The sequence below is a fragment of the Alligator mississippiensis genome, chromosome 1 (assembly GCF_030867095.1).
Source record: "Alligator mississippiensis isolate rAllMis1 chromosome 1, rAllMis1, whole genome shotgun sequence".
Taxonomy (NCBI): Eukaryota; Metazoa; Chordata; order Crocodylia; family Alligatoridae; genus Alligator; species Alligator mississippiensis.
Genome location: NC_081824.1, coordinates 169,715,319 through 169,735,356, shown reverse-complemented (window position 1 = coordinate 169,735,356; position 20,038 = coordinate 169,715,319). Strand labels below are relative to the sequence as shown.

Below are 20,038 nucleotides of genomic sequence, written 5' to 3'. Positions count from 1 at the left end.
AACATGCTTACAGGACTAGCTCCCCACCAGCCCCTGGCGTCACAGTCCCTGCAATACTCTGTTCAGGGTTGGGGAGGAAGAGAAACACTCATAGTGGAAAAACCCTCCATCAGTACAGACTGATTGCATGGCCCGAGGTAAAACCACCCTCCATACCTCAGGTTCTCTCATCTGTAACAGCAGAATGAATCTGATCTCCTCCAAAAGGGTCTCCCTGGCCAGTCCCCTCCCCATCTCATTCAGAGGCTGACCAACTTGGAGGAGTCCACACGCCAGGGCTGTGCCAGAGGGCTGGTGCCCAGGTTGGGCCTCTAGGGCTGAGTCCAGCATGTCCTCAGCCAGTGCCTGATGGCCATGGGCAAAGGGGGGGGAAAAAATCTACTCCCTTCTCTGATCCAGTAACACTCACTTGGGTCCAAAACACATGCAGAGGCTGGCCAAGTAGCCGTTGGAGACGGAGAAGAGGATCATGAAGCCGATGTACCAGCCATCATGCTGGAAGATTGTGGGCAGGTACACGTGGGACTGCAGGTTGCATAGCATGAAGAGGGGGATGAAGACCACGCGGAGAGCCACCATGAAGGGCAGGAGCCGGCTGTTCATCCCAGGCTGGGCAAGAGGGAAAGGCAGGCTATTAGTGTGCTGCGGGGTGAGGCAGACAGGAGGGGGAGGGGAGCACAGCATAGGGCACCCTCCAGCAGGTCTCCCCCTGCCTTGACTCCAGGCCCTCAGTCCTGAGCCTCACCATCAGGCCAAAGCAAAAATCAGCCAGCTTGGGTGGGGGGCATAGCAGAGAGGGCCCCTCTCCCTGGGCTCCACAGGTCTCAGCAGTTTGAGTATGACAGAGAGGACCACCTGTAAAGGCTCAACTCCTGGACCAGAGATGCCAACTGATGACCCAAGGCCTGATAGCAAAAGCAGTGGGAGGCTGCTGGGGCCCAATCCCTGGCTCCCACATCCCCAGCAGGAGTGACCCATAGAATCATAGAAAATGAGGGCTGGAAGGGACCTCAAAAGGTCATCCAGTCCAACCTCCTGCTCAAAGCAGGACCAGCCCTACCCATCTCATCCTAGCCAAGGCTTGTCTAGCTGGGTCTTAAACACCTCTACGGATGGAGATTCCACAACCTCTCTGGGTAATCTGTTCCAGTGTTTTACTAGCCTCCTCATGAGAAAGTGTTTCCTAATATCCAACCTAAACTTCCTTTGCTGCAACTTGAGACCATTGCTCCTTGTTCTGTCATCCAAGACCATTGAGAACAGTCTAGCTCCCGGACACACCCAGACTCAGTACACATCCAGCACACACCCAGATCTGTCCACCCTGTTCCCTCAGGATCCCTGTCCCTGCAGCTGCCTTTCCTGTGGACTTCCTCAGCCCCAGGTATCCTATGCTACTGAGAGTTCCTGCCACAGGGCATCCTCCTTGCTCCAGTTGGCAGGCCACTACCCATAAGAATGCTCTTGCCATCTGTGGTATCTGCCACAGAAAGAAAGGCACCATCAGGGCTGGGTCCAAGCTGACATTATAAAGAGGAGTTATAGCAGGAGGCTTGGAAGAAGCCAGTCATACAGGCTTCCAGCCCAGGTCCCCCTGACAGGCTGATGGGGTTGCACATCGGCACCAGAGGCTCATGAGAAGAGGTCAAACATCCTGGCCTAGGTAGCACAGCTTTTTTTTTTTTTTTTTTTTTTTTTTTTGGGGGGGGGGGGGGGGGGGGCGCGGCGGCGGCGGATTTGCTGCTGGAGTCTGCCTAACTTGTGTCTGAGCTCTCTGGTCTGAAAAAAGGGGAAGGAAGATGATGGATTGAGGACTTCGGGGCCCGGGGGGGGGGGGGGCAGGGAAGAGGATGGGCAGGAAAGGTGGCAGGGGTCAGAGGGTGGGAAGGTTGGTTTGTTTTGGATCTTTGGGACAGTATCTGTTAAAAATAAGGAGGAACACCTCTGTTGTTGATGGGTAGGGGTGACGGGAGGTGGGGGCAAATGCTCGACTGCTGCTCTGCTGGAGCTCTATAAACTTGTTCTCCAAGCTGCATGGGGTATGGACCACCTCAGGGCAACAGATGCAGGGTGGACAGGGCACAGCCAGAGACCACTTGAGCCCCATCCCACAGTGACCCGTGCTGCTGGAACGTGGGGCCAGTGGCAGCTGCACAGGAGCCAAAGTCTGGAGCGCAAATTCTGAGAAACCACTAACTACTTCAGGGAAAACTACCACCCCATGGCAGCTGCAAGAGCCACCTAGCCCCACCCCTGACCTCTCCTCCCCCTCCTGAGGACATGGCTGTGCAGGGGAAACCCTCTAGCAGCATCAGAAAACTGGAACAGAAAACCCTCACCTCCCATTGCCAAAGCTGTTTGGCTCCTGACCCAGACAGTCTGACTAGTTCCTAGTCAGTCTTTGCCCAGATCACTGAATTTGCACTTCTGAGGCTGTAGTGGAAAGTTTCATCTGGTCTAAAAGAGCCTTCCAAGGGAACACTTTGGTTCCTGCTGGTGCTGGTAAAATGTTCCAGCCCTTTCCCTCCAACCCAGTCAGAGGCAGGCGAGCTGGGACTCCCACGCTGCATGGTTTGTGGCGGTATCGGCCCACGAGACAGGCAGCTGCAGTGGGGGGTGGTATCAGGACACCTTGATGCTATGATGTGCTGGATTTCCCTTCTCAGCAACACTTGGCTTATTCCAGAGCTGCTGCCCTGACTGTGCAGGAGTTGCTTCCGACGGGCACACAGGACACAGAGAGTGGGACTTACCCTAATATGTCCAAAACCATCCCTCAGCTGCTGGGGAAACTTGGCACCCCACTGGGCAAGCCAGACCGGGGTGGCAGGGGTAGAAGAAGTTGTGGGCACCTAAGAGAGTCTGAAGTGGGACTGGAGTGGGACAGTCACGTGCACATGGGCTATGTCAGCACTGTTTGCTCAGCAAGGTGAGGGCAGCCATACCCAGGGAACACACAAGTCCCTGAATGAAGACACAGGCCTGAACCACACACAGCCGCAGAGCAAGAGTTTCCAAAAAGCATGTTTGGAAACAGCTCTGCCTGGGTTGTCCTGCCAATGGGGGAATGACCCAGAGCTCCAGCCAAGTGGCCCAGGGTGCAGGGCGAGGGCAGCTAGCAGTGACAACCCCACCAGCGCAGGGATGTTTGCAGAGGCAGCTTTTGGCAGCAGGAGTGTTCAGCAAGGCCAGGTCGGCTGGCTTAGGCCCGGACAGGCCCCCCATTGCGTCCTGCTGTCAAGAGTTTATTCAAACAAACAACCTGAACAATACTGGGGAAAGCACGGCAGGGGGCAACAGGGGCAGAGCAGGAAGAGATCCAGACATGGAGAACCTCCTCCTCACCTACCACAACATGTGTGAGGGGGAACAGTGCACACACCCAGCTCTGGACCCACCATATAGCCCGTGGGAAGTGGGAGAGCGATGAGAACCTTTGTCCTGGGAGTGGCACAGGGCCACACACACAGCTATGCAGCAGGGCACTCGTATGCATCCTCTCCCCAGCAGTACTGAGTTTCAGCTTCCTGGTCCTGGCTGTACTGAGGGGCCAGCAATGCCAGGGAAGCATTGGGAACCAAGCAGCTGATAGTCTCTGGGTACTCAAAAGGGAGGGCAACATCAGCCAGCAACCAGGGCTGGGCCAGACCCCAAACAGCTCCAGGCTCCTGTGGGAGCTGAGCCACACCCAAGAGAAGCCAGAGGGGCCAGCGAGCCAGGACAGGGCAGCTTTGGGCACCATGGTTGGCACCGCAGCCTGCTCTGGGCTCTGTATGAACCTGGTCATGATCAGGGGCCTGAGAAGCCTGTGGGAGGCAGAGGCAAGCACTGAACCCTCCCCAAAACACACTGTCTTTCACCCCAGAGCCTTGCCAGGGTCCCACCCCTACTGTTTGCATAACTGGAGTGTGGGTTTGTTTACAAGGAGGCTGAGATTGAGGATATGGCTTCATCCAAGCCACAGAGATAGGAAAATTGCAGCAACATGGGAGCATTTAGCTCAAGCCACAGCCAGTCTGAGCCTGCCCCCGCTCTAGCCCCAGTCATGAACACAAGAGCCCTCATTCTTCACATGCTCCGAACTCCACTCGGAGCACTGCTCACCCCACCACACACTACCCCTGCCCCTCTTCTCACACTACAGCTCAGACTCAGGTCCACAACCCTCAAGGCTACCAACACCATGCAGGCCCATGCCCTCCTTCCCTCCCACTGCCCTTTATGTCATGGGGCTTCCTGCCTAGGGTGGGTTTTCCCCACTCGACAAGGGCTTCCTTTCAGGCCATTGTCCATACCTCATCTCTGGGCTTCTGCCCCTCATGCACCGGGCTGCCCTCCCTATGTCCCAGCTCTGAGGTCTCTATTCCATGGCTTGCTTGCTCTCTCTGACTGCCTGCAAATTCCCATTCCACCCAGTACTCAGGGAATTAGCCACAGATGCTCAAGCAAACCATGTCAGACCCAGCTGGGGAAACACCCTGAATTCATACCATGACTGGCCTCAGCCAAAAGAGGAAAGATGGGATTGGGGGGTGGGGAGGAAAAGTCTTCCTGGGCCCTCCCTACTGTCATCCTTCTCCAGTCACTTGGCTTTCAGAGCCAGGATCAGGATTCAGTCCCCATTCCCCTGCTTCAACCCAAAGGACGAGACAGCCTCAGCAAATGGCAATGCCAAGGAGTCCTGTGAAAAGGGGGCTCTGACAGGCTGGCCAGCCAGGACTCAGAAACAAAGAGGCCCAGTAGTTTGGCTCTGGCACCCTACCCCAAACTTACCCACAAGCAGAAGGCCGTGAGGCTCCGTCCCAGCCAGTCAGAGACATTAAACATCAGGAAGCAGGCGACGGGGATAAAGTATTTTTCTGCAGGAAGTGGAGGGAGGTCAATACCTGGCTTGAGCACACACCCCACTCCACCACCTGCTGTGTGAGGCGCATTCTGCAGCACCAAGTACCTGGCAGTGGGGGAGCTCAGGGCCATTCACCAACATGGCACCTCAGGGCCACAAGGCTTGCAGCCTCCCCCCCCCCATCCCCCATTGTTCACACTAGCTCTACAGCCAGGAGGGATCTATGCCTAGTCCTCACCACCACCTGACTTAGGGACAGCAGCCTGGCTCCCAGTGTGTCAGAACACCTGGCGGGGAGCTGGGCCTCTGGGCCATATGTAGATCACTGGTTCCTGTGAGATGACACCAGGGTCCCTCCCCTCTCACTACATGCACTACTAAGCCCAACCACCTTCCAACTCTGCCTCTTGGAAGGGGATGGAGGGCACTCCCTTTGTACCCTTCCCCCTCCCTTGGCTCCCAGGATAGGAAGGGGGTGACACTATCTGCCCTGCAGCAGGCATCACTTACTCCACTCGGTTTCCCCTGCGATGTAGGAATCCACCTCGGCAGTGATGGAGGGGAAGACACCAATGGTGACAGTGAAGACAAAGCAGACGGACAGAGCCATGACCCAGATCTGGGGGACAGAATGGAGCCAGGGGCTATCACCAAACAGGCAGGGACAGGCAAGGCCTGAGCTCTGACGCTCAGCCGGCTCTCTGGGAAAGACCCAGACATGCACCATAGGGTATGAGTGGTCCGTGGCTCACATACCTTCTTAAAGATGCTGACAACTGAGGGCTTCTGGTTGGGATTATGGAGGGGCACAGTGTTCAGATTGTTCTTTTCCACCCCGTTGGGCTCATCTGGTGTCGGGAAAAACAAACAGGAAAGGTGAGGAGAAGCTGCAAGGTGATAGCTGATCCCAGGGACCAAGAAAACCTTTCCTTTGTAGGTGGTATCCTGTTCATGCCAACCACTTCCCCCTCCCAGGGGCAGAGGGTGCAGCTGCCTCCCCAAGTCCATCTCCAGTCCCCATCTCCTCTTGCTACAACTCCCTGCTCGGTAGGCCTCACCTTTCTTGATAAGGTCCATTTTGGTCTCCAGCTCAGCATGTTTCTCATGGACCCGGTACTCTGTCTTGTCCTTCATTGAGTAATATCGAAAGAAGTCCTGCCAAAAGAAGCCGTCAGAGAGCTCGCTGGTTTGTGTGTGTGTTTCTAAGCGACAGGCCAGTAGAGAGACCCCTTGCATGTGGGAGTGACCACAACAGAGAGCTCCCTGGTGTCCAAATGTGGGTGCACATACACGAGAGATTACCACAATGTGTCTGAGCACAGAATGCATCTCTGTCTCTCTGTGTGCATGTTGTGGGGGGTAGGGAGAGACGCTGCCTGGGAAAGCTCACATGGGAAGAGTTGGGGGTCTGTCTGTCTGATGAGACACCAGATCCCTGTGGATTCAGCACTGTAGCGTCACAAAAGAACTGTGTGGGCCCCAGAGCGAAGCCGACAGCTCTTTACCCACCGGGTCAAAATATGCAGGAACTACCCCGCTCCCTGACAGAGCAAGCAAGCTATGAGCCTGAATCCCTACCAGTCGGGGAAGCATGATGTAGGAGCCAATAGCCAGGAGGATCACCACGCAGGCTGTAATGAAGTAGCCAAAGGCACTGTCTTCAAGCGGTGATCCAGCTAGCAGCACAGATTAGAGAGAGGGGAGAAGCAACAACAGGGGTTATTGGGGAAAGTAACAACAGGAGAGAGATCACCAGTCCCCACTCCCATCACCACTCCTCACCAGTGTCCCGATAGGCAGGAACAGGGCCAGGTCTCCCAGGACAGTAGACCTGAAGGAGCTTCCCAAGATCCCAAGCGCCCCCTATGGGGGTCACCCACCCCCAAGAGATCAAGCCCAAGGTGAGGGCTCTTCCCTTAAACAGCTATAGTGGCCAACTCTGAGCAGATGAAGGTGCACCAGGGCTCCTTCTCCAGCTTTCAGACACAGGGTCTGGTCTGCAGCAGAGGAGGCAGGCATCAGTGAGCTCTGAAAGGGGCCATGATGCCTTAGTGGAGAGGGAGTTACTCACTGGCAATGGCGCAGATCATGGCCAGAGCTGCAAAGGTCCCTGCCAGCCCCTGCCCACTCATGATGGGTGCTGTATAGCTGGCAGGCAGGAGCCCTGCCAATCCAAAGAGGCTACCTTGGAGGATGGCACCAAAGGCTGCAAGGACAGAGACATACAGAAATTAGGAGATAGGTAGGGAAGACAAGATGGTGCCCCTCCCCCATCCCTGTTGGGAGGCCAGATGGAGAGCTCATGCTGTGGCCTGGCCAGGGCTCTGCCCTGCTGCCTACACCCCTGGCAGAGGGGTGGTCATGAACTCCAGTACCAGGAGGTGAAATGTAGGCATGGGATCCTGCAGCAACAGTGTGCTTTGGTCTTTCCTAGGGCAATAGAGGTGGGGGCAGTGGAATGGGGCCTGTGCCCCGTCCCCTTTTCCTGTGTGGCCATCTGCCCTGACACCAGCAGCATCCAGGATTCCCCAGGCCCCACTTACAGTTGATAAGGATGATCTTGACCATGGTGACAACGAAGAAAGGGAGTGGCTCCATGGGTATCTTCACTAGGACAGCAGTCATCAGGAAGACCAGCCCGATGACAACCAGGCTGCCCAGGATGCGGACTTGCTGGGGGATCCTACAGGGCAGGACAGAACAGCACCTCAGGGGGGAGAGCCCAGCCCCATGAGGGGCCTGGGAGATGGGGAAAGAGGATACTCTAAAGGGAACCAGGTCACAAGAGAGGGGTTGGGTGGGTCTCATTCCTGTTTTGAACAAGGTCAAGATGTTAAAGATGGAGGGAGTGAGGCCAAAAACCAAGTTCTGCCTTCAGGGTCGAGAGAACGCCTGGAGTGACCTGGGTGAGTGCTGGGGCCCTGGCTTACCTCTGGTGGAGAAAGGAGTTGAGGCAGGTGAAGATGAGCAGAGGCAACATGGCACAGAGAGTCATGAAGTTGTTGAACTTGGCCTGAAGGTAGTTGGGAAGCAAGTTTGTGCCCGTGCCGTTCACCTCACTGAGGCGGTCCACAGCAGTGGTGTTCTGGGCATCACTGAGGCGGGTGCTGAAATACTGCAAAAGGAAGGGGCCCCGTGACTGCATCCAACTGATTAGGGATCTCAAGAATTCCCATGAGCAATTCATGCGTGTGCTGTATTCCCCTCTTCCCACCTCGTGTGCACACACACTATAAGCTTGTCTTAAGGATGCACACATACACAGCAGCCATTTTTCCTTCCCAAATACAAAAGGGACCATGCACACACGTGCCACACAAGTCCCCATTCCCCATTCTACAACATGCACCCGTCACTCACAGGCCTGTTCCCTCCCTACAAACATACAGCCACATACACCACCCTAGCCCAAGTCATAGCACTGAGATCCTAACCTGCGTGGCTGTCATGAAGAAGTTCCATGGCAGCAATGTTCCCAGGCCCAGCATGAAGAAGATCAGCCAGACACCTTTGTATCTGTGGGTGACAGAGAGATGGGGACAGTCACCACATGTTCCGAGCAGGGGCAGCTGGGGCAGGGCAGGCAGAACAATGGTTGTCACACCACCCTCTAAATTACCCCACGGCCAAAGCCAGAGAAACAGGAAACAGGCACCAAACTGTGAATGACCTTCAAGCCTGGACACAGAAGCAAAAAAGGGCTGAGCTATTAGAGAGCAGGGAGATCAGCCTGCTCCAGCATAGTGAGTTACAGCCAGCTTCCACTCCCACAGCTCTGCTGATGCCCCTTACTCCTGCCTGCACTCATCTCCCCCACTGGGCTCTCCTGAGTAGATGATAAATAATATTTTTTATACCTCAGGACATTGCAGGCTCGTGCTGCCTAAGCTTCCCTCACAGGGCACAAAGTCATATGTTTGGTTCCTGGACAGCCCCTGCTGGACTCTGCAGTACAATGTGTCCCTTATCAGCACCCATGTCACCAGAGTTGAGGTTCCTAGGTCCGTGGGGGCTTTGGACCATGCTCAGAGCTCCAGGGACTGGATTGTGAAGTACCAGTAACAAAAGTTTGAAGCCCAAGCATTCAGCTACAACTTCTCGGTGTGGGTAACCATTCTGATTTTAGAGAGGCTGACTCCCTCCAGCCCTTGCAGCAAGTGCTCATCACTTCTGAAAAAAATCAGGTACTAAATCAACTATCAGGGCACATGCAAAGTCAGTGGCTCTCCTGTAGATCTAAGCCTCATTGGGGTGAAAGGGGCTGAAGGAGTCCTGAGTCCCCCTCTAACCTAGTGCTCCTTAGGAGGGGAAATGCCTGAGACACCAACTTGGATGTACTGGTGTTTGGAAAAAGAGAGCCTGGAGCCACGAACACCACAGGCTCCAAGCTCCGTACCCATCCTTTGTTTCCCCCTGCCCCATGAACCAAAGGGGACGTGTCAGGCTCCTTACGAATTGCGTCAGGCTGAGAGTGATGCAGAGGCGAGAGCAGAGATCCTGGTTGTACAAAAGGGGTTGCAGGGACAGGGAGATGGGTTTGACCCCACAGGGCCATGGGTTTAGAGCCATGGGAGTTTCTGTCTCTTCTTCCTGCCAACTCTAAGCAAGTGAACTGCTCTGGGACCTCAGGGGTTTTCCAGTAGGTTATGAAAGGGAGAGGGTGTTGGGAAGGGGCGTGTGAAAAAGGGTTGCTCTCTCCTAGGCATGAGGCAACTAGATGCATGCTGGCAGCTGCCAGACATGGGAAACAGCAAAGTCTCCCAGTAAGTTTCCCAGTGAGCACTATTTACAGCCCATCTGCTTTGGAAAATATGACACAGGAAGGAAGGAAACCCATTAATGGGACACAGCTTTTTTGGTAATGGTACAAGCAGACACTGGGCTCCACAAGGTGGCACCCGGTGAGGCAGATTCATCTCTGATGGTCCTGGATGCTGGTATCCTGTACCAGGATCTGACAAAACTGGGCAGCCAAGTCTCCCAGATCTCTTGATTAGGAGATCACCCCCTGGCCACGAGGGGGCGAGATCTGCAGTGCAGGGCAGCAGGGTTCCCGGGTTTCGGGACAGTGCTAGCTCCTGCTGTCCCAGCTCCAAGGATTGCCAGGATCATGCCAGGGTGCAGGGAAGGGGTCATCTCCAGCCTGGCTCCCATACTGCAGCTCTGGTGGAAGGAGTAGCTTAGCGGCAGTCCCTCTAAGAGAAGGTGCTGTTTCTGTGCACGCTCACAGCCTGCTTCCCGCCTGGGACTCTGGTCATACCTATCCTGAGGGCCATCTTTCGCCGTCATGGTGCCCAGTGGGAGCTGGTGTGGCTCGGCAGCTTTCAGCAAGTCTCACTCCTTCCCTCGGTTGCTTTATTCCTGCAAATCCAAACCAAAACAGAGACGTTATTGAGGAGCTGTAACTGCAGGAGTCAGGGCAGCGCTGTGTTCTCAGAGCCCAGGGGTGCCACAGAGCAAGGCCCGGTGAGGGTTCCCAGAAGGACAGGAATCAGCATGGAAAACAAACACCCATGGATTTGCCTCTGAGCTTCTGCTCAGAGTCCTCGCAAACCAGAGGATGAGTCACTTCAGAACATGGACATAAGGCCTAGGAGGGAGGAGCTGTGTGCCCCCCAGGACACAAGGCAGAGCCCTTCCCTCCTGCAGGGAGGCCCAGCCCTTACATGGGCCTTCTCCCCGCCAGGGCCTAGCAGGGTTTTGCCCACACACAATTTGCATGCTGTGCCTTCTGCACAGCGTGCGATTTGGGCCGGTTAGGTCAGCCAGGAGTCCAGCTCTTCCATGGCAGGCTCCGAGGAGATACCAGCCTTGTAACTAGGGACCCTGCCTTCCCCACAGATATGCTACACCTGTGCCCCACTGATCCATACAGCACTTGGGGTCTACATGAAACCAGCCTTGCCCATCGATCCCCCACAACCCTGTGCTCCCCTTAGGCCTGTGGGAATTTTGGAGTGTGGCTGCAAGGCAGGGGACACTCCCTTCTTGCTTTCCCCACCAAACGGCCACATAACCTTCTCCAGCTCCGTGCCTTCCTACCCAGGCAACCACACGGCCAGAAAGGCCTCACTCCATCTTCCCCCAGGACTTCTTGCAAGCTCTCACCGTCCTTTCCCAATGCACCCCCCTGCCTGCAGCAGTGCTTTCAGGAAGGTGATATACCCCAGCTTCGCACGAGGGTAGACCCATCTGCTAAGTCCCAGGGCTCCCTCCACTCGCCCCCCCACTGAACTGAGAATGTACCGTCTACCCCTTTCCCACACCCCCTTCTGCCCTGCTACAATTCTCACCCCCAAGAATATGGCCTCTTCTGCCCCCTCATTGCTACAGCGCCTTCAGGAAGGTCTAACCACTGCAGAGACTCAACCACTGCTGAGCTCCACATGTCTGGGGAAGCAGGATGCTCTGAACACAGACCAATGCCCCTCTTAAGAGGCTGCGGATCTACTGTCCCCGGAGCTGTAAGAGCCCTTGCTTGGCCCCTGCATGAGCTTGGCCTGCTCCTGCTTTGGGAGCCTATTTGCTCCTCACATGTCTTCATCCAGCCCAGGGTGCCCAGGTTCAGCTTGCATGAGGTGGGAGGCAGCTCCCAGCAGGCAGCGCAGCCAGTGGATCCTGTAGTGCCTGCCAGGGGTTGGTCTCCGCAGGTCTCACCGGGAACTGGTACTGTCTCCATGGTGCATGCAGTCTTGGCACCCCCTTGCCCAGTCAGCCAGCTGACACCATGAAGCGCGAGACATTCAATTCCCCTTATCTCAGCACTGCCGCAAGTGAGACTGCTGCTGCCCCTCTTCAATTGGACCCCTCCTACTTCCACACTCAGCAAGGTGGACTGTACAGTGAGACCCCAGGCAAAGGCCAGGAAGGGAACACGGCTCCTACAATGCGGAGGCAGCTAGGTGAACCCCAGCAGGACTGAAACCAAACCCCAAGAAATCCCTTGGGAAGCTCCCAAGCTGAAAGACCTGCCTCTGCTCCTCTCTCAGTTCCCCTGCCACGGCAGCAACCCAGAGGGGCCAGCGGGGACACAGCACCCACATGCCTACCTGGGGTAAGTGGAGCCACCTCAGCTCCAGCAGCTGGTCCCAGCCCTGAGCCCGTTCAGCAAGGAAATGCATCTGGGGGTGGTGGGAGCGTGCATTCCCCTCCCACTGGGGGGTGGGTGCCAGGGCCCTGCCAAAGTCACGGGGGCTGCTGAGGGGACTGCAGCAGTGGATGCCAGCATCTGCCTCACCGCCACCGACGTAGTGTCGGGTGCCACCTCTGGCAAGCTGCCCAAGTCACGCTGCCCAGACGCTAGCTTGCAGTGCCAAGGGAAATGAGGGATTTCATGGAGGGGATGGTGTGCAAGCAGGAGCAGAGGTTGCCAGCTCAGGGATTACACAGCAATGGCAGAGGCTGAAGTGGGCCAGGAAGGATCAGGAGCAGGGGGGTTGCAGGCATTCAAACGGTTCTCTCTGCTTTTAAGCAAGACAAGCCAGGCGCTCCCTTTGCAAGGGCTGCAAGCCTCTCCACCACACACGTTCAGATCTACCACCCCAATGCTGAAATCTCAGCCCCCTCCCAGGGCTTCAGAGGGGGAGTAATTCCACCTGCCCCCACCTCCTTGTGCTTCTCATGGGGAGATGCCAAGCCCCACACTCCTACCCATTCTGCTGGGTCTCTCCCTTTGCTAAATGCCTCCAATTCCTTCCACAGCTGGTTGGGAGACTGCCATCATGCACCCTGTACAGCTGCATCTTGCTAAAACCTTGTAGGCAGCCGCTAGCTCTCACAAACAACCAGACTATAACCAACCAATGTGTGTAGCTGTGGGTGACTTTACAAGTACCCGTTGGGAGTGCCCCTGCTCTAATAAAGCAGGTGTAACCAATATCTCACAAACAACCCCCACCCACATGCTGGTGGGCAGTCAGTCACCCAGGTAAACTCGGTTCTCTCACAGGACAAGGGTACCTGCCTTTGCCTTCCAATGCCCATTTGACACCAGAGGTCAGCTTGCATCTTGAGGCCATAACATGACAGCCCTGTCAAGCCGCTGGAGGGGAAGGGAATGACATGGCATCCCCAACTTGTAAGCCATCCAAACTGCTCCTGGTTTTGGCCCCTGCTGCAGGGGCTGCCTCTGATAAACTGCATGGCCCACTCAGGGCCTCAGGCAAATCAGAACAGCACTGACTTCCTATGGTCCATGTCTAGACCCTGAGGCTCCTAGATAATGGCCATCAAGAACAATGCTACATCAAAATGATCAATTCTTCCTCAGAGTCAAGCATAACAAAACTGGGGTGGGTCCGGATGCTTCCCCACACCTGACTACATGCCTTATCTCCAGATAGGCTTCCACAAATCTAAGGCCCTTCCGGATAGATTTGGGAGCATCCGGGCAGAGGGAGCCAACCTGAAGGGAACCCCATGACAGGTTGACTTAAGGGCAGGTGGAGGGGTGTGTAACTTGGCTGTACATCAAATGCTGTTGTGTTATATTCTGCCTGAAGTTTTACACTCATACCTGGTTTCTACTTGAACTATATTGCTGCTTGTGTGTATGGGGTGTTTCACGAGACTGTACGTACTGCCAGCTCTGACACCCTCCTTCACCCCAGTGACTCTGGGCGGGCCCAGTCCCACCTAATGCAGACTTCTGTAGTTAGCCTCCCATGTTTTTCCACCCGCACAAGACGCCACATGCATGTGCCCAGGTATGCATGTGCGGCAGCTGTGAGCCGCATACGTGAGTGAGGTTTCATGTGCGTCTCCGTTCCTGGAACGGAGACAAAAGCCTTATGTAAACAGTTCCCATCAAAGGCCCGACGATGTTTCCTGGCTTCCGCTCTCCTCCTTCCTTTGCTCCGTTTTCATGAAAAGAAGCTGTGGCACTCCTCAGTGTGGCACATGCTGCTCACCCGAGGTCAGAATCCTTGAGAGCCCTGCAGTTTTTTTCCCCAGAAAAGCCTGAGCTGGAGGCTGTAACCCACACCAAGGAGGAGTGGGACATGGGAAATGTCTGGACGGCCAGTGTCTCTGCTTGACTATTTCCCAAAGGCTTCTCCACATGACACGGCCAAATGGACATCAAGGCAGACTTTTACAAGCAGCAGTACTTCAGGCTCCTCCACCCTGCAGAAGGATCTCAGACAGGGGAAGCACATTAGTACCTGCTTCTCAGGTCCCACAAAGCTGCTGGCAAAGCTAAGGCTCTCCAGCCAAACATGCTCCCCCTAGCACTGTCCATATCCATGATTATAACTCCACCTTGGTTTAGCACAAGAGGTACAAAATTGCCCTGGCCTGAGAGCGTGTCACAACCCTGACACTTCAAAGGCAAAAGTGACACAAACCCAGCTGTTCTCATCTTTGCTCCCTGCAGATGTTCTCATGAGCCCTCTACTGTCCCCGTGACTTCCCTGGGATGCAATGCAAAAAAAAATAAAATTGCGCCTTATCTGTCCAAGCACCAGCAGGCTCTCTACTATCTCATCTGCCACATGTCTTGTGGGAAGCAACAGTGGTGGCACTCTGGGACTGGAGTTATGTGCTACAGCCACTTGCACTGTCTACCTGCAATGTCACTGACCCAATCTGCACCGCTCAAGATCACAGTCGCCAGGCAGAAATACCTACTTGGTCTACGCAACCCGCAACAAGGAAGGGCGCTTCCCTTTATGTCTCCCAGTCTTGTCCAGGTCTCCAAGCAGCATGTGTTCCTCCTGATTTACAGTGATGGAGGAAAAGACACAGGCCCTTTTAGCACTGTTATTACATGGAGGATATGCACTGATCTAGTGCTGCTACAACTGAGTGCCTGAAGGAGAGCATAGAGGTTCTGGCACTCAGAAGGTGGGCAAAGGGAGCTGCACAGAGGGGCTTGGGGTTTGCAGCAGGTGCAGCAACTAAGGGCTGGGCATAAGTTAAACTGGAATGGAAAGGTTTGCTTCATCTCACCATCCCCTCAGTTTCCTTAGCATGGAAACTATGCTCCTCTCGCACACCCACTCAGTGCCAGCCACGTGAATGCCACGTGCGCTCACTTCCACCTGCTCCCAACAGACAGCATAGGCTACGATCCCAAACCAAGGTGTGCTGGAGCAGATCCAAAAACAGCCCCTGGAGTGACTCCAGATACACTGCAGCAGCTAAGAACACAATCAAACCCCGTGTCTCTGTGCTAGACAAAGGTGCTTTCCATGAGACTGTGAACATGCACAGCACTGGTCGCTTGAATTCAGCTGAATACCCTAGAATTTCTAGGATCTCTGCCTACTGTCCCCTCCCAAATGCCTGCATGTCAACAGCCAGGTGGTTCCACGGTCCCCTGGGCATGGAGCATGTTCCCAACCCCACTGCACGTTTTTGAGAGATCAACATATAAAACAGATAATTAACATCCCCCCTTCCCTCCCACCAACATGAGGCTGGCCAGAGAGTGATACAAACAGGGCTGCATCCTAACACACCCTAGGGTGAGAACTCAGGGCCGATGCTCTTACCCGTGCATCAGCCACAGGGTTCTCCCAACACCCGGACTAGGGCAGCACCAGAGTACAAAGTGACCTAATGATCTGGAGCCCGGATCTTCCAGCTGGGAGCTCCCAGCTGGTTCAGGGGCGACTGCCTCCCATGTCCCCACACTTCTGTCATTTTAGCACAGCCGCAGGGAGATTTACTGTGGGGGTCCAGGGGCACCTTGGTTCGGGAGTCTCAGTCAGTCCAGGCTGAGCAAGGCAGTGGTTCCCCAGACAGCAGCAGTGCAGAGATGTGCCATGAGGGCCCTACAGATAACAAGCAGGCCCCTCCACTGAGGTCAGCAGTCTAGATGGAGAGTGGGAGGGCAAATACAGCAACCTTCTGGGGGCCTCTTTCTAGGAAAACACCAAGAGCCCAATCCCAATAACCTCCCAGATCAGGGGAGAGGAGATAAGCCGCTCTTGGCTCAGGGAACAGGGGCTGCTTGTCGTCTTTCCAAAAGGGAGGTCAGAGAGCATTCATTCAAGGAAGGGACCTGGCTTCCCTCTCAGTTTCCCCTTGCCCACCCCACCCCATCCGGTGAGTGCTTCCCTAATGGCAAGCCATGTGGTGCTTCTGAGCCCAGATATTTGCTAACCCAGCCCGTTGCCTCTGTGCACGCTTGCCAGGGATGGGGGTGAAATGAGAGACGGGGACAAGAGATAGAGAGCAGAGGACTTCATTCTAGGCTGGAGACACTTCTGTCACCTTGCCTGCCAACAAGCTCCTCCTGTCACAGCCCAGGGCACATGCCCATTCCCCTGCCTCAGGAGACCTGGGGCGCCTTTTCCTCAGCTTACCTCCTTGGGAAAGGGGATTGGAAATTTGCTCCCTCCCTATGGTTGTGACCTGTTCATCTGTGCAAAGCATGGCTTGGGAGGGCCAGGAGTTTCCCAGGGTCAGTCTCAAGCCCCCATTGTTAGATATTTAGACAATAAAGCAAACAAAGCCCTTTCTCCCAAAGGCAGACACGGGAATTTGCTCAAGACAAAAGGAACCACAGCTTGCTCCTGGCCGCAGAAATCCCCAACAAGAGCAGCTTCCTAACCCAAAGAAAACTCTCAGGAGCCTGTCAGCACAATCATTCAGCTTCCATTAAGTAGGATAAACCCACATTCAAAGAGACTTGTGGGGATCACCTCCAAGGATGCCCCAGAAGCATGCCCCTCAAGATGGGTGCTATGGGACTGGCAGGTGAGACCTGCACAAACTAAGGGAGGTGACAAAGTGCAGGGGTATGCCCATGAGATGCAGGACAAAGGAGCCCAGCCATTAATTTAAGTGCCAGACCTGTATGACTAAGGGATTACAGCCTGGCCTGAAGGAAGCAAAGTGCCAGGCTGCATCTTCCCATGAGTTTCACACACCTACCCCTTTCCCCCTGACTCTCTTAGCTTGTGCATCTGTTTCTCACTCGGTGCCAGATACAAGCAGCTGGGCTGATCTGCTGCAGTAAGACCTGGGACATGACTCAAGACTAGCAACCAACTCCATTATTCACTGAGCCAGCCCGGAGGTCTCTCCCACACAGTGTCCCGTTTCTGACAAAGTCCAGCAACAGCTCTTCAAAGGAAGGCGTAAGATACCCCACAACAAGCAGTTAGGGGATAGATAACCTACAACCATGCTCCCCTGTGGCAGGGAGTTGCCCCATGCTGAGAGGCTATGCATGCATGCACATCCACTTCACTACACATATATACTGAGGTGGATGGAGGCTAGACATGGGTTTGCAAAAGCTCCCCCAGCCCTGCAAGTGTTGTCCGAGGGCACTCCAAGAAGCTCAGCCTAGGTGGCAGACAGAAGCTGGGCAGACACATGCTCTGTTGCATGTACCCTCCCCTACCCACAAACAGGTAATTCCAAAGGTCCTGGTAGGAACAAGCCTGACTGACTCCTAAAGGGGCAGATCAGTAGCCAGGGCGGGAAGCAGGACAATAGGAGGAAGCAGTATTTCCTATCTTCAATTAACCCTAACCCCCCATACAATAATCTGAGGAGCTCAAGTGTCAAAATCAGATGGATGCCCTGTTGCTATGCAGGGAGAAACTGGGGCTGTGGGGCAGGTGGCAGGGCTCTCCCCAAGCCTCAAACCAAGAGACAGGTCCTTGTGCCATAAAGGACAGGTTCAAATCTCAGTGGAGATGGTCCTTGGGTGTTCTGACTCATGATCACACCACCACTGTGTTGTAGAGGAGCTCTCTGGAAACCTGCAGGGCCTGATACACTCATAGGTCTACTGGGCATTAATGTCCCCTGGCTGTGTGGAGCTTACCAGTGCTCTGTGGGTTAAAGTGAGTTTCTCTGATGACCCTGCATTGGTAACATGGCACTTCTTTAGGCCCCCTGTGAGCAGCCAACAGGCTTCCTGGATGTCAGACAAATGAGGCAGGCTCCCAACTGCTTCTGACCCCTTGGGTACCATGCACAAGAAAAGGGATAGCAACTTGGTGTCCCAGCAAATTGTATGAGTCCAGGCAGCTCCATCTGGCTTCTGAAATTCCTCCCTCCAGTTTTACAGGTAGTACAGGATTTTCCTTCCCTTCTTATTGTCAGCTGTTGGGAGGCATTGCTGAGCATGGCACAAAGAAGCCCTCCCCAGCCCCTCAGCAGACTAGGCAGGCAGGATAGAGGGTTCCTCTAAGGTAGCAGTTCTCAATATTTTTAGACTCAGGACTCATTAGACTTGAGGCCCCCCTCACAGCTCTTAAGCTTTTACTCATTTTTGTCTATAGAAAAATACTAGAGCAGTTCTTGTTGCAAGGAACTTAGAGAGACCCAAGCAGGTCAGAAGGTTTCTGACTGTGGATTACTATCTGAAATCTTGGGGTTTAATATTGTGAATTGTGTCTGCACTCCTAACAGTGCTAACATTGCACTGCACCCTTCAAAGGATCTTAAGGCAACCTAGGGTGTCATGGCACTCTGGTTGACAATCACAGCTCTGAGGAGTGGAAGGCCAGCCAGGAGGAAGGAGGTCCTGGGGAGCAAAGATGGGACAATTTAGATAACGGGAGAGAACCCAGAGCAGAGGACAAATGTGGGTCCCCCTACTCTGCTACTTTCCGTCAGGAGACTGTGAGGGGACTGTGCTGAGCTCAGAAGGGCTACAGACTTGTGGAAGGACAGACAAGGAGGTGAAAGGCTGTTCCCTGCAAGGGCACAACTGAAAAAAAGTTTGGCTGCTTACTTTGAAGTGAGGCTTCTTTGCAATATCTTTTACTGGACCAGCTACATAGTTGGGACAAGCTTTTGGGCCTCAAGTGTCTTTCCTCAGGTCTATCTGGCCATGTGTTTAAGGATGGGCAATCGAGGCCCAACAGCTGTCCCAACTCTAGTTGGTCCAATAAAAGATATCATGAAGAAAAAAAAAAAAGTTGGCTCCCAGACATTTCCTGGACTATCACAGCTATAACAAACACTCCAACCCCTCTGTTTAGTTTGACATTTTAAAGCTCAGCAGGGTGGACTTCTGAGTTTCCTGAGGCGACTTAGCCTGCTGTCTACATGAGCAGGCAGGGCACTGGTCTTCCCTGTATTGGAAAGAAGAGATTCCTGAATAGTAGGAGTCCATGGGGTCTGAGGTCACTTTGGACTATGGCTATGACAAACACTGCAAACAGATGCTGCCCTTGTGCCACCATAAACATTTTTATGGCAGCACAAAGCCTAAGCAAACAGAAGCACATGCCCCTCATCATACCACAAATGCCCAAAATAGTGGTTGCAACAATCTGTAGTAATAACTGGAGCAATTTTTTTGCAGCAGACATCTATTTGGTTATAGCAGGAGAGCACAGGCAGCCTGGAGCTTCCCATGTTTTCCAGTCTCCCTGGGCAGGTGCTCCCAGGGCCTGATCTGGCAGGTCCTGGGGACTCACCTGCAGGGAGTACAAGCCCAGGTTCCTCTGCTCATAGAGGAATGTCCCAAGAATCCCTGGGCACGTGCATCATGCTGTTGTGCCCAATTCAGGGCACCTGTCTGCAAACAGGGAAAGCTGGTGTTCCCTTGCTTGCAGAGGCACGCCCTGAGTCAGTGAACAGCAACACAATACACACACTAAATCACTCCTCTGCAAGTGCGGGAACCCAGGGTTCCAATTTGTACTTGTCTCACAGAATCAGGGGCCCTGAAGCCCCAGGAGCTGCAACCCAATCTTGGAGGAGAACAGGCAACATTTGTGCTCCCCCATTAATTGGATCTGCTATGCCAGGATATATCCCAGCTGATCCCACTCCAAGGACAAGGTCTGCTTATAGCTAAAGTGGCTCCTTGAAACTTTACCGGACAAAACCATTACTAGCTGGTAATATTCTGGTACCATATGTAAGGCAGTGTATTGGGAGGCCACAGTCCCTCTTGGGCTGTGCTGGGCTTCATGGCTAACCCCCTTCTGCTGTCAGGGCCATCACTGGGGAAGGGAAAAGGGACAAGAAGTACTGAATGTGTTGGATGCTGGGGAAGCCCTGGTCCAGGCCAGCACTGGCAAACAAGACAGTGCTGTAGGCAGTGGAACCCCAGCTGATACCCAATCTTCAGCCCTGGACAGGGCCTCTTTCCCCCACCTTGATCCACACACTTAGACATGATCATTCACTCCCATCTCCATCCTTCCTGCATATCTTTCTCCCTGCTCCAGCCCCTTTTTCTTCTGTTGTCTGAAACAAGCATAGTTATCACAT

General features: G+C 54.3%; 1 protein-coding gene across 7 annotated transcripts in view; it reads right to left on the bottom strand.

Moving 5' to 3' along the window:
- The window catches only part of SLC29A1 (solute carrier family 29 member 1 (Augustine blood group)), a 58,511-nt gene that overhangs the window by 3,460 nt on the left and 35,013 nt on the right, over nucleotides 1–20,038 (bottom strand). For all 7 annotated transcript variants that reach the window (XM_019483019.2, XM_014598126.3, XM_014598127.3 and 4 more), the window contains 11 exons: nucleotides 10,107–10,207; nucleotides 8,281–8,362; nucleotides 7,777–7,961; nucleotides 7,390–7,529; nucleotides 6,918–7,052; nucleotides 6,425–6,522; nucleotides 5,905–6,001; nucleotides 5,603–5,694; nucleotides 5,357–5,465; nucleotides 4,774–4,859; nucleotides 410–609 (listed from right to left, as the gene is read on the bottom strand). In XM_019483019.2, coding sequence (XP_019338564.1) covers nucleotides 410–609; nucleotides 4,774–4,859; nucleotides 5,357–5,465; nucleotides 5,603–5,694; nucleotides 5,905–6,001; nucleotides 6,425–6,522; nucleotides 6,918–7,052; nucleotides 7,390–7,529; nucleotides 7,777–7,961; nucleotides 8,281–8,362; nucleotides 10,107–10,135 — 1,253 coding nt within the window. In that variant the 5' untranslated portion in view covers nucleotides 10,136–10,207. The remainder of the gene's footprint in view (nucleotides 1–409; nucleotides 610–4,773; nucleotides 4,860–5,356; nucleotides 5,466–5,602; nucleotides 5,695–5,904; nucleotides 6,002–6,424; nucleotides 6,523–6,917; nucleotides 7,053–7,389; nucleotides 7,530–7,776; nucleotides 7,962–8,280; nucleotides 8,363–10,106; nucleotides 10,208–20,038) is intronic.